We start from the raw sequence: 13,379 nt of genomic DNA on the forward strand, positions 1-13,379 counted from the left end.
CGTTTGCATTTTGGGGTGAGGTTTACAAAGCTTGGGAGGAAAAATGTGTCCTCGGTCTCTGCTTTCTGGATATTGCGCTTCGGTTTTCTCATTCTCATATAATGGCATCTCATTGTGGCTTTTTGCTATCTTCATATCTTCATATCTTCACGGTGCTTTCTCCTTTCTCTTTCTCCCATCTCTGTAGGTGTACCAAATCCCCCGTCGTTGCCGCGATCTGTTATGCGCGGTTTCTAGAGAAAACCAGCGCGGCGTAGCGCAGATACGCGGCTGCCAACGGACATGCGCCGGTTGACATAGACCGGGCGCATGTGCATGTGGACATCCCAATAGTCGGGCCGCTCGGTGCGTACGATGGTGCAGGGCAGACGGGCCGGCAGGACGTGTGTCTCCTTTTCTTTGCCGCCGTTGTTGTCGTCGTTGTCGCCGCCATCCTCGTCCTCCCCCAAATAACACCCTTTGAGTTCCCGCTCTTTGCTGCCGACGGGGGGCAGTGTCGGCAGGTACAGCACGAACCGCTCCGGGGTCAGCCGCCGCTGGCTGCGCGCGGCGTCCAGCAGCTGCGCAAACAGGCGCGTCTCGGCGGCCGTCTTGGGCCAGCCGCGCAGATCGTGGGCCTCGACCCAGACGTGCAGCCGGCGCAGGTTCGGGAGGCGGTCGGCGGCGAAACCAGCGCACAGGCGCTGCCAGGCATTGTTGCGGGCGTTGATGGTGACGGCGCCGGTGCCTGCGTCGTGGTTGTGGATGTGGTTTAGAACGTGATTGTGGATGTGGTTCTGGTTATAATGGTCTAGATCTTGTGCCGGGGGCGCTTCGGCGGCGGTAATGATGGCCTGGTCTGAATCGTCCGGCCGCAGGTAAAACTCGAGCAGCGAATTGGACAGGTGCATGACCAGCCGCACCGACGACACGCAGGGCCAGCGTGCGAGGAAGTCTTGGGCGGTGGACATCTCGGTGAACTGGAAAGTGAGGGCGCTGTAGAGCAGGTCGATGCCCTCAACATAGGCGCGGCGGCACGTCAAGAGGACGGGCAGGTACGGGCGGCGCAACGGCGGACGGCGGCGGCGGTGGCTGTGGCTGTGTGGGGTGGTCGCCAAAGAGGAGAACGAGGCGGAGGCGGCTGCCGTCTCTGGGTTGCTTTCGCTCGCCGATGACTTGGCTGCCCCCGAGTAGTATTCCTCGCAGGCCCAGTGCCCCAGCCACGGACTGTTCCAGCGGGCGCGCCACGTGGACGAAGGCGTGGCCGAGTCCGAGTTGGAGTGGTCGTAGATGCTGTTGTTGGCGGCGACGGCATCGAGATCGGCGCGGTGGGCGGCGGCCAGGCGCTGTGGGCGGATGTCGTCGGCCTCCGGCGGGCGTCGCGGCGAATGAGCCGGTGCTGTGGAGGAGCCTTGGAGGCTGTCACGCCGCCCATTGACGCTGTGGTCGACATGGTGGCGGTGGTGGTAGCCGTCGTCATCGTCGTTGTCCACGTGTAAAAAGCACGGCGCCGACGTGAAGCCATTGACCTGGCGTGTCCACGGGGATGGCTGTTGTTGTTGTGGAGGTTGAGGAGGTTGTGGAGGTTGTACTTGCTGTTGCTGCTGGGTGTCGCCCGTGCGTTCTCCATCGCCCCTGCTGTGGCTGGAGCTCCTGCTGTTGCTGTTGCTACTGCTGTTTCGGCCCCCAATTCTCGGTATAGGCGACTTCAGCCAGGCCACAGACGGCAGCATGACAGCCGTAATATGCGGCGACAGCCCGCCGCGCGCCGACGCCGAAATGTGCGAGCGTATGTCGTCCTTGTCGTCCTTGTCGTCCTTGTCGTCCTTGTCGTCCTTGTCGTCCTTGTCGTCCTTGTCGTCCTTGTCGTCCTTGTCGTCCTTGTCGCCCGTGTCGTCCTCTCCACTGGCCCCACCCGCCTGGTCGCCATAGCCTTCGCTGCCATAGGTGCGCCAGACCTCAACATAAATCATGCGCCGGATTTCGCTCGGCAGGCGTGTAAAGAAGGACGAGTCTGTCTGCTCGTTGGCCGGCGATGCCGGCGGAGGGAGGTGTGAGCGGTTGGAAGGGTGTGTTGGGTCGGTGGCCGCCGTATCTATGGCGGCTGTAGCTGTATGCGCAGTCTCCCCAAGAAAGTGTGCCAGGAGCGGCGGCTGGGCGCGCGGCCCAAAATCAGGTTCCATATCGCCTGTTATCACGCTTCTGCAGTTAGCTGTATCTTTGCGATGGCTCGAGATGAGAAAAGGGAGAGGAAGGAAGATACTTGGAGTACGGCGCGTCTTTAACTCGATGTTACGATTCATATGGAGGGGTGATGTCGAGGAGTTGGGGCTATCTACACGATATTGTAACTCTTATCGTACTCACTCGCGCCGTAGAGGAAAGCTTACTGGGCTGTGCCAATAACAGCCGGAGCTACCATATTAGCCTACCCAGTGATAGCTTGAATCCGTCAACCAATGCAGCGTCTCTGGTTTCAAGATTTAGGCTTCCACGAAACGATGTAGACAGCTACTTTTAAGGTTACAATTACAGACTAACAGGGATGCCGTGAAGGGTAGAAGAATCGCGTTCGCTTGTTTTTGCTGCCCGAATCTCATCCTTTTTCATGGACCTTATTTTGCTTCTCAATTGTGTCCTGTTTCGCTGTTATTTCGTGAGATGCCCATTCATAATGCACAACTGCACATACACCCTCCATAGTCCTCCATAGTCCCCCATATCCCTCCCGTTTACGTATGATTCTTCACGGCGCTGTCAAAACCCCTGGGCCCCGTGCCACACCGCCTCCCATCCAGGATAAAATGGACTTTCGTCCAATGTTCGCGGTTCCCAATCGGCCGGCACCACGCCTGACGCGACCTGCTCGTCTGCCCACGATTTCAGGAGAGACACCACCTCCTTGTGGGTGTGCTCCATGCACTTGCCCGGCGTCACCAGTCGCGGGTCGCCCTGGTCGAGGATCTGGTGCAGCAGCGCCGGCACGTACGGCTCACTCCTCAGGTCCGTGAGGGGCGTAAACGCCGGCTTGAAATTGAACACAATCGCGCCCGTCAGAGGCAGCCGGCGCAGCGTCTGCCAGTCGCAGCGGAGATGCAGGGGCAGCCGTCCACTGCGTCCACCATCGCCATCGCCATCGCCTTCCGAACCAAGGCCTGGCCGGTCGGCCTCGTGCTCGACAAACAGCGGCCGCCCCTCTTCGATGGTCCACGATCCGCGCTGGATCGGCTGGTCCGTCGGCAGCTTGGCAAAGTAGCGGTCCATGCTGCGCGCCATTTTCGTCGCATAGTCCGTCACCCGGCCGTGGATGTCCTGCAGCGGCCGCCCGCGGTGCTGTCCGATGCACCAGCCGACGGACGAGGAGACACTGGCCGCGCGCAGGCGGTAGCGCCCGTCGTCTGCGCTGCGCGTGACAATGGCAAAGTCTTCGGGAATGTTATCGAGCAGGACTTGGAGCGCACGGTGGCCATAGACGCCGTCATCCAGCACGACTTTTGTGCCGAGCACCTCGTTGACAAACACGCGAACGGTCTGTTTCTCTCCTTCCTGCTCGTCCAGTGCAAAGAGATGCGGATACCGCCGACAGACAAACTGCAGCGCCATCTCCAGCAGCTCGCGGCACGCCAGAGCATCCACAACGCTGTCGTTGTCGTTGTCGTCGCCGGGCGTACTGCAGAACAAAATCTTTTCGCCGTGTGCCTCATAAAGGGCGCGCCGTTCCGCCAGACTCGCTTTGTAGCTGTGCTGTAGCTCCAGCCAGTTGTCGGGGTCCAGTTTCATAAGTGCTGGGCAAGGCCAGGCAGTGTCAGTAATTCACATAGATTATCATTCTGTCTAAGCTCAGCCTACCCATGTGTTGATGGTATCGCCATCGAAATGGTCGAAACGGCCGGAAGCGGGCCGTCTCTAGCGTAAATCCGGCCGGGCATGGCTGTGGGTGGGGCACGCCGCTGAGCACCGCGTAGTCCGGAAAGGAGCCCACGAGACGCCGAAGTTCGCAAAGACGAATGCCGGTAGGGGAGACAAATCCACCTTCGCCCTCTTTGACACTGTCCTTCTCGACTGTGCCAAAGGGTGGTGGCAGCACTTGGCGGCGCGACGGAGGAAGGAAATACGCAAGGCCGTCTGGATCGGCTGTCGACTTCTGTGAGGATGATGTTGTTTTGGTTGGTTTTGTTGGTCGCACGATACGTTTGTGAAATGTCAATACCACATATGCCAAGACGAGAAAAACCACGGCCGTGGCCGCCGCATTGGTTGAATAAAGTGATACCAGGCCCTTCATGTCAGCGGCCGCATCGACAGCGAGTTGCGTGAGATCCATGTCAACAGAGACAACTGCCCATCTAACGAAAATATTAACAGCAATGGAATCAGCCTCTCTCGACACCAAAGTGACAAGCGATGATATCTTGGTATCGTGCCCTCGCGCCCTCCCTGTCTTTCTCCTCATTTGTTGGCTTTCCGTGGTCGGCGGACCCCGCAGATAAGTCATCGTAGTCCATCCACAGTATCTTTTTTGAGAAGCACACCCGATGTGTCAGTGAGATGACCCGTGAACATCGTTTGTGCTAGCAGTGAGGGGAGAAGAAACGCGGACATTTGTGAGGGGACATTTTTTCCTTGTTGGGAAATAAATCATAGCCCACGGTCTGTTATTTATTTGTTATTCCCTTTTATTTTATTTTTTTTTATTTTTTTTTTTTTAAAAAAAAACACAAAGTTTCAAATATTCGAAGAAAATCAAAAAGATTGTTGTGTTTTGTTCCAAAAACAGTTTTTTAACAAAAAAATATTAAGAGAAACAAATGAAAATAAAGCAGTAGCACACAACTCTTGTGTCAAGAAAACCACAGCGACATAAACTAGAGTGCTGTCACTCAGCATCGCCGCAAATGCTTTCTGGCCCATCTCAACCATGTAGCATCCATTTCGCTTGGAAGGCCGTTGCCGCTCTATGATACAAGGAATCAGGGACAGCCGAATCGATGGATCTCCAGTGGGTGGCCACCCAGAATGACGGGTCGGGGAATAATCAAAATCGGCCCAATTTATGTCGACAGCCAAATAAAGATTATCTTCGACAAACATGGTCAGCCTGAAGTCCACCCTGATTCCTCTCGGCACTGGATAAGAGCGTTCCTGGCAGGCTATCCCGTCTTCCCACAAGTAAGATGTAAGATGCCGCAGCAACAAGGCTGTCGTCTGATATTGTGGTATTGTCTGATATTAATTTATTTTTGTCTGCCTGCACGCCATGTGTTTTACCTTTTACCACCTTCATCCCAACTCTATTTTTGCAGCCACCACTTTACCCAGAGCCAAAACATTTCTTTGCGTCTTTATTCTCACCCTTTTCCCATCCCCTGTCTCGATACCGGATTTCTATCCCGGCCACCCCTAGCAGTCGAGTCTCTCCGTTGCCAAGATTTTTAAACACACCAAACGCAAAAACCAACACGGACTTCAGCCGACCGGGACGCCCCAACGGAGAAACAACAGAGAGCAGAGAGCTCCTGACTTTATAAAATGACGCATATCGGTGTATTTCAGGGAGAAACGACGAAACAGTACGTCGAGCTGAAGCCAGTTGCCGGGGACTTGGGCGCAGTGTTGTCTTTTTCTTTTCTTTTCTTATTTTTTTGTGAATGAATATATGTCTGGCCTCACCAACATGACTCTGAATTTGTGTCTGTTTATACATGCTTCTTGATGCAGTTTTCTATTCGATTTTTGGACTGCACTCACTTACCTTGCTGCTACATCCTACTGTCCACCGCGTCTAGACCTCGACAGAACGATTGGCGTGCCTCGTCAATTTGATGGGCACCCTTTTCGGGGTAAATATTTATTCGGTTTCAATCTACACACCACGCCACTCGACATGACCTTGATAAAATGAGCTAAAACAGGCGAAACAAGCCTTGTTGCCGATGCATGGCACAATAAAGTGCGCGGTAGTCTTGTTACCCGGAGTGTGGTGCATGTCCCTCGCTTCTTACCTCCCAGCTTATCATCCAGCTTGACAGAACACTGTGAAATAAGAATAGCATGGGCAGATGCCGGAAGAACGGGAACAGGTGTCGAGGCAAAAAGGTGTGCGTACACTCTGTCCCAGTCTTGGACCCGTCATTCTTCAACCTCTTGATCCACCGTGGCAAGTCCAAACGAAAGGATTTGTTTCTTCAACCTCTTCTCAATCTCGGATACCGTCATATCCTGCCGCCTGTTTGACTTTTCCCCTCCACCTTGCGTCCGGCCCTTGTCCTTGCTTTTTCCTCTTATCTGCTGTCCCGCCCGTCATACCGTCACCAAATAACACATAGACATATGACAGCACAACGGAGCAGAGTCCAAAGTGCCTACGTCAACGGCACCTCAAGCTAATCGTTTTGTAGATGGCCCATGCCCAGTTAAATATCCCTCGTCTGCTCTTGCGTTGGAGCCCTTGTTCTGCCTTTTATCATATTTCACTAAGTCGCTGCCATTGACACAATCCATACATTACAGCTGTAGACATCGAATCACCCTCTTCACCGGAAACTGTCACTCTCGCAACCAGTTTATTGTCACAAACACACACAATCACATTCATGGCGCCACAATCACTACTCCAACTGTTGCTGGTGGCATCTGCTGTTGCCGCAGACGTCCCGGTCTGGAGTCAATGTGGGTCGAATCCATCAACGAAGCAGAACATGTTTACAATCAGAGACTAACACTGTCTAGGCGGCGGATCCAACTATGCTGGTCCGACAGCTTGTGCATCCGGCAACTACTGTAGCTTTGGAAAGTAAGTATCACAATAGTTTTGTTTTACTTTTCAAGAGCCCGTCCTCTAACCTTGCCAGCCCCTGGTACTCCCAATGCCTGCCCGGAAGCGTGGACGAGCCGCTTGACAGCAACATTCCTGATTCCCCTCTCGAGACAAATACTGTCCAGACAATTATCACGATTGGCGGCAACCAGGGCAACGGCGGTGCACCGCCCGTCACCCTCACCACGTCCTACACGTTCCTTCTGCCCAGTACCACCATTTACGCCCATCACCACACGTCGACCCAGACACCAGCACCGCCTTCGCCCGGCGGCGGTGGTGGTGGCGGCGGTGGCGGTGATGGCAACAGTGGCCCTCCCTTGCTGACGGTCATTGGCGGCACCACGTACACGATCCTGCCCGATGCGCCCGCCACGGGCAACAACAAGCGGACGGCCGTGGCCCCGGTAGCGGCCCGGGCGACGACGCTGTACAACGACGGGCGTCCTCTGATTCCCGACGAGGCGCTGTCGCTGCAAAAGGAGCCCGTCAAAGCGACGCCTACGGCGCAGTGGACAACGATTGTGACGGTGAAGAAGGCATGAGGGCAGTCGTTTCCCCTCGGGTTTTCCGACCTTTGTCCTTTGCTTGTTTTAACGGCCGACGAAAGTGTCTACAGTTTGGAGATGTAAAGAAAAAGACGGAGGCGTTTCTGTTGCTGTTTTGTAATGTCCAAGACGGGTGGTGGGTTGCTTTTCCTAGCTGAATCGATGGTGCAATGTGGGCGGGAAGGGACCAGTTCGATACAAAAGCTACAATTAATACATGTCTGGTCGAATTCTTTCACATTATCTCCAAACATAATTTCTCTCTTGCTCCCCATTTCTCCTCTGGAATCCAATTTCGTTGTTGTCATCGTGACAAGTACAATAGCCCTCAAACTATACAAAGTCTAGACCATAAAACCCCTTTGCATGTCCGACACTGTTTCCCGCGAACAATGGCGTAAACAATGTGGAAAGTGAAGATAAGTATCCCTGGCGATGGGAGACGGGACGGACAATTGGGGGGGAAGCGTCCCGTGTCTGTATGTTGTACTTTATATCAACAGACGAAATGCACAGCACACGGCTCGCCCGTAATTGAGGCGGTCTCTTTGGTCAAAGGCTGACGATGCCCTGCTGGTATACAGATCTGTTTTCCATCGTCTTTTGTAGGTGCTATTCATAGAACGCATCGACGTAAAAGAAAACATTCCTCGAATGAATAGCCGAAACACTTCCATGTCACAAACAAGCATGTGAATGTATAAATGAAAATGTCCATTAAAAGATAAGAATCCGAAACCAAGTTTTATGCTACCGGGTCTAATGAGACCAAGAAACCACGCACTTTATACATTCCCTCTTCTGAGACTGTCCACTCTACTTTTCACGCCGCTTAAGCAGGCAGTGCCGTGCCCACTTGCGCTGGAAACGCTCTGGCAGGAAATCCAGGCTCGGAATCCACAACGCGCGCGCCAGGAACCCGGTGTTGCCTGCGTCCAAAAACGGCTCGCACGTCACAACCTCCCAGTTGGCGGTATCCGCCACGTAGTCGGGTTCATGCGGTGGCAGTGTGCGGCCCTGCCGCGCGTTCTCCGGGTACTGCGTGTCCACCAGGAACGCGCACGTGCTAATGTCGGTGTACGTGCTCATGTCCTCCTCGTTGCGGTCGTTCATGCCCGTGGTCGGCAACCACGTGCCGCTCCAGAGGCTGAAGCCTGTGCGGGCCTCGGAGAACTCGCCCGGCAACAGGCCACGGAACTCGGACCGCACAAACTTGACGTGCATGTTGCGCGGCAAAAAGAAGGAGCTCGGGAAACGGTACCAGTCCTTGCCCAGACAGACAAAATCCCCCGCACCGCCCACAATGCTGCCGTCGGCCTGCCCTGCCGCCACGTCGTGGTGCACCACGTTGCCGCCCAGCGGCTTGTAGACGGCCAGCGGCGCGCCGTAGCCGGAAATGACGCCATAGATCCGCAGGCCGCTGATGGCGAGGCAGCCTGCAAAGACGCCGAGGACGGCCAACAGCTTGACCTTGCCAGGGACGAGGCCGGCCAGGGTGCCCGGCGTAGCGTGGCCGATGCTCTCGAGGACAATGTGCAGCGCAAACGCGGCATTGAGCGCGAGGAACGGGTACGCCGGATACATGAAGCGCTCCTCCTTGTGCGGCTGCAGGGTGAAGATGGCCAGCCACAGGTAAAAGGGCGTCAGGAACACAACGGCGCGCATGCCCGACACGAGGCCCTTCTTGGAGGTGCCGGCCATCTTCTGCAGGAGGAAGAGCGGCAGGGCCGCCAGGGCCAGCACGAACCAAATGTTAAAGTTGAGCGCCAGGTTCTTGAAATAAAACGGCCACGGCTCGGTGCCGTAGAGGTTGGGGCCGCTGCCGTTCTCGGCCGCCGAAAAGACGTTGTACTTGACAATGTTCCAGGCAACGACCTCGAACTTCTTGTAGAAGAACGTATTGACCGCGGCGTCGAGTCCCACGAGCAGCAGTGCCGCGACACCGCCGCGTGCCACGCGGACAAAGCCGTCCAGCAGGCCAGCGCCGCCGCCGCTCAGCGCCAGCACGCCCTCCTCTAGCAGGAAGGGCACGCACAGTGCCGCGGCAAAGGGCCAGCCCAGCACGCCGGCAACAGAGAACCAGAAGATGCCCTGCAGCGTTTTGAGCCCACCGCGCCAGTTCATAAACGCAGTCGCCCCCAGCATCACGGCATACATGGCGAAGCTCGAGGGCAAAAAGGCCGTGCTCGCGTGGAAGTTGCCCGGGCTCGTGCACAGCGCCAGGATGAAAAAGAAGCCGATCCGCGGGTGCACGGTGCCGCTAACCACCTGGAACATGAGTGTCTGGCAGAGGGCGCAGACAAACGCGAGCACGTAGCGCACAAAGTAGAATTCGCCGACCTTGGAAGCCTGCGGCAGAATGCGCCGAAGGCCGGCGACCACGGCGTGCAGGCCAATGTAGAGCCAGCTGCGGATGGCATGGTCGGGCGAGTACTCCCAGGTCTGGCGGCCGTAGCCGTGAACAAGATAGTGGGCAGGCTCCCAGTAGTTGAAGGTCTCGTCGCAGTCCTGGATGGGCGCAAAAACGGCCGACAATATGTTGGCGGCGAAGAAGAGGTAGAAGGCCGAGATGGGTTCTATGCTGTTGCGGCTTGCCCTGGTGCTGTTAGCGTGTGCACTGCCCATGCAAGAAGGGAAACCAGTCCACGGTACAAGGGCACTCACTTCTTCTTTGCATGCTTGGCCGATGCATGCACAAACTCTTGTTTTGCCGGCGGTTCTGTTGTTGGCGCCATTGTGCCATTTGCTCTGCTACAGAGTGGTTTGAGCAGCGATTATGGGAGGAGGAGAAACGGCGGCAGGTGTCGTGGCGTCTTTTCAACTCGGTCGAGAGTGCCAGATGTTCAATGGCAGTGGCGAGAGGACGGCAAATACTGGTGGTGTTGTTGTGGACTGCCCAACAAAAATGCAAGAATCACAAGGCAAAATACAACTGAGCAGCTTAAAGCTTATTTGTTGAGATCGCAGTTAATGCCAGGTAGCAGCTCCGTAATGCTGAGCTCCTTCCCGCCGAAGCTTCAAAACAGGGCAGCATACAATACGCCAAAAGAGACACTAGCCCAGTCTGGAAAGGGGCATTTACAGCGTATCTATGGCGCCTCTTCACCCCCGCCCCGCCTCACTGTGTTAAAGTCGTGTTGGAGATGTTGGCGCTGGAACAGAGACAATCGCTCCCCGGAACAGCGGCGTAGATTTCTCCGGTGGAAAGCGATAAGGAAATTTTGGCGGCAGAAAATTCTTATCAGTTGGCGGTAAGAACATTTTTCAGCGTAATCGCCTTCGCTGCTCTCCTTTGCGACTGGAACAGCATCACGAAACATACCACTCTCTCTTTCTCCTCCCCTTGCTATTCTCGGCTATTATTTCTTTTAACTATGGCTGAACCAAGCCAGCTGCCTGACACTGCCGTCGCACGGCCCGAAACGACTGCGACGCCGACTGAGGTCACTGCGCCTGTGGCTGCCGAGTCGACAGCAACGACGGAGACCGAGACGGTCCCGAACTCCACATCTACAGAGCCAATCGCGCCGACAACTGCCTCCGAGCAACATCAGTCTGCCTCAAAAATCGTCACGACGCCCTCTGATGAGTCAACTATTGGGCCGGTGCACTCGACAGCCAATGAAGATGACGTCATGAAGGACGACGGCGACGCTCCGACACAAACAGATGCCCCCAAGGAAGAGACTGCACCGACCGCTGCGCCGACAGAGACGGAGAATGCAGAGATGATCGACTCTCACGAGGCTGAGGCCCCCAAGAACGAGTCCGCTGCACCAGCCGCCCAGCCCTACCTTACGGACGCACTAGAGGCCATGCTCAACGGATCCATGGAGATCGAACCACAGACGGACGGACGGCCCCAAGAAGCCAGCGCACAAGACCTGCCTCTGGTGATTCAGCCCACAGAAGCGGCCGCTGAAGGCCCAACGGCCGACACGGCTGAGGGGGAGGGTGTCGACTGGGAGGTGGACTCCTCTCCGTACGAGACGTCGTCGTCCGACTCGGACAGCTCTGATGACTCCGATGACGACGACGAGGAGGCCAGGTCGGACGCAGACATGCTCGGCGTGCAAGATACCGTGCGCATGATGATGGAATCGGCCATGCAAGACTCGGACGACGACGAAGACGGCGGCAACCGGGGCGGCGGCAACATCCGCAGCAAGAACGAGGAGCCCGAGACGGCGCCGCCCAAGCCCGAGGTCGAGATCGGCCCCAACGACGAGGTAGTGCTGCTGGGCCCCATTCTCCACATTGTCGAGAACTCGGCTGTCATTCGCGGCAACACGGACGGTGCGTACCGTGTCCTCGATGCCGGCTCGGTCCTGTGCAAAGCTGACCGCACCGTGGTGGGCGCCGTGGCTGACGTCATTGGCAACGTGCGCAGCCCCATGTACGTGCTGCGGTTTGCCCAGATGGCAGACATTGCAAAAAACGGTCTGGAAGCCGGCCAGGATCTGTACTACCCGACCAAGCACGCGTCGTTTGTGTTTACCGAGGAGCTCCGCAACATCAAGGGCTCCGACGCCAGCAACCTACACGATGAAGAAGTGGGCGCGGAAGAGGCCGAATTCTCGGACGATGAGAAGGAGGCGGCGCACAAGCGGGAGCTCAAGGCGCGGAGGCGTGGTGGTGGTGCTGCGGGCGGCAACAACGACCGGAATGGCCCACAAGGCAAGCGGGGACAGAACAACAACAGCAACAACAACAACCGCGGCGCCCATCCGCTGAGAAACGAGGTTAACGGTGGTGGCAGTGTGAGCGGCAGCGGCCTCAAGTACGACGAGGACGAAGACGATGGGCCGTACAAGCCTCTCACGCGGCCCGCGAACTTTGGCCAGAACAGCTTGCCGCCCATTCCGCCTCCGTCTGCCAACACAAACAACAATGCCAGCGCGGCGGCTCATGCTGGTGGAGGTTCGTCCAGGGGCAATCCGCGGTTCAACCGAGGCGGCTCTGGGCCCGGTGCAGGTTATGGGCGGGGAGGAAACCGGGGTGGCGGGGGCTTTGGCTTCCGTGGCCGCGGCGGCTACGATAACAACCGAGGTGGCCGTGGCGGCTGGAACGGCGGAAACCGCAACAACAACAACAACAACAGCAGCAGCAGCACCAATAACTCTATTCAGGGCAGCAACTACTCTCCCAATTCACGACAGACCTCATTCAACTACAACCCCTCCGCTGCGCCTCCGCCACCACCACCACAGTTGCAACAGAACCAGCAGCATCAGTCATCGACGGCACCGTGGCCGTTTGCCGGCGTGCCCTTCCCTCCGCCACCACCGCCTCCACAGTCGGGAAGCGTGCCACAACTACCACCATCCGCTGCCAACATGGCCGCAGCAGCGGCGCTACTCAACAATGTGCAAGTTCAGCAGCTGCTTCAGCAACACCAACAACAGCAGCAACAGCAGCAGCAGCAGCGGCAACAGCAATCCCAGGCGGCCGCGCCAGCTTGGCCCGGGATGCCTGCACCACTTCCGCAACAGCAGTCCGGGTACCAATTCCAATATCAACAGCCCACGTACCAGCCGCCACAGACGCAACAGCAGCAGCAGCAACAACAGCCAGCAGCGCCAGCCTTCGACGCGGCCACCAGTTTCCAGTACTTATTCCAAGGCGGTGCTCAGGGACAGACACCTCCGCCCCCTCCGGGCTGGGGCCAACAGTCTCCTCCATCATGAGAGGATGAGAGACAACTCCTCTCAGCCTGTGGGACGTATATTACGGATACGAATTTGGAGACGCCGTCTTGACGACATCTTCCCACTTGGACTTTTACTGTATTTAGATTCCATGGCGAGCGAAATAAAAGGCTTACAATTTTTTTAATTCAAAACAATGTTTCTGTTGTTTCATGACCTTGCAAAGCCAAGCCACCTCACGACTCTTTGTAATCTCCCGCCATAAAATGAAAAAAAATGCGGACAGAACAGCCCAGTCACCGAACCCATAAACTCCCGCAAAACCCTTGTCCCAAAAGTGGCCTGCAAGGCAGACTCTAAAGATACCCCATGCTTTTGTGGCATTGT

The 13,379-nt window shown here is 56.4% G+C and overlaps 5 protein-coding genes across 5 annotated transcripts; 2 read left to right on the forward strand and 3 right to left on the reverse strand.

Annotated features, from left to right (window-relative positions):
• Window positions 1-233: 233 nt before the first annotated feature.
• Window positions 234-2,162, reverse strand: SPSK_08839 (uncharacterized protein; the record flags this gene model as incomplete). The annotated part of the gene is made up of 1 exon (XM_016735425.1): window positions 234-2,162. One exon carries the CDS (start codon window positions 2,160-2,162, stop codon window positions 234-236), a length of 1,929 nt encoding a protein of 642 aa, XP_016586817.1.
• Window positions 2,163-2,736: 574 nt separating this feature from the next.
• On the reverse strand, window positions 2,737-4,303 carry SPSK_09114 (uncharacterized protein; the record flags this gene model as incomplete). The annotated part of the gene is made up of 2 exons (XM_016735693.1): window positions 2,737-3,764; window positions 3,829-4,303. The coding sequence occupies 2 exons, from the start codon at window positions 4,301-4,303 to the stop codon at window positions 2,737-2,739; spliced, it is 1,503 nt and encodes a 500-aa protein (XP_016586818.1).
• Window positions 4,304-6,572: 2,269 nt separating this feature from the next.
• Window positions 6,573-7,341, forward strand: SPSK_09745 (uncharacterized protein; the record flags this gene model as incomplete). The annotated part of the gene is made up of 3 exons (XM_016736315.1): window positions 6,573-6,648; window positions 6,709-6,772; window positions 6,831-7,341. The coding sequence occupies 3 exons, from the start codon at window positions 6,573-6,575 to the stop codon at window positions 7,339-7,341; spliced, it is 651 nt and encodes a 216-aa protein (XP_016586819.1).
• An 819-nt stretch (window positions 7,342-8,160) lies between these two features.
• SPSK_08850 (alpha-1,2-mannosyltransferase) lies at window positions 8,161-10,079 on the reverse strand (the record flags this gene model as incomplete). The annotated part of the gene is made up of 2 exons (XM_016735436.1): window positions 8,161-9,940; window positions 10,009-10,079. The coding sequence occupies 2 exons, from the start codon at window positions 10,077-10,079 to the stop codon at window positions 8,161-8,163; spliced, it is 1,851 nt and encodes a 616-aa protein (XP_016586820.1).
• Window positions 10,080-10,718: 639 nt separating this feature from the next.
• SPSK_08654 (uncharacterized protein) lies at window positions 10,719-13,031 on the forward strand (the record flags this gene model as incomplete). The annotated part of the gene is made up of 1 exon (XM_016735245.1): window positions 10,719-13,031. The coding sequence occupies one exon, from the start codon at window positions 10,719-10,721 to the stop codon at window positions 13,029-13,031; it is 2,313 nt and encodes a 770-aa protein (XP_016586821.1).
• Between the last annotated feature and the right edge of the window lie 348 nt (window positions 13,032-13,379).

The sequence above is a fragment of the Sporothrix schenckii genome (genome assembly GCF_000961545.1).
Source record: "Sporothrix schenckii 1099-18 chromosome Unknown Cont44, whole genome shotgun sequence".
NCBI lineage: Eukaryota > Fungi > Ascomycota > Sordariomycetes > Ophiostomatales > Ophiostomataceae > Sporothrix > Sporothrix schenckii.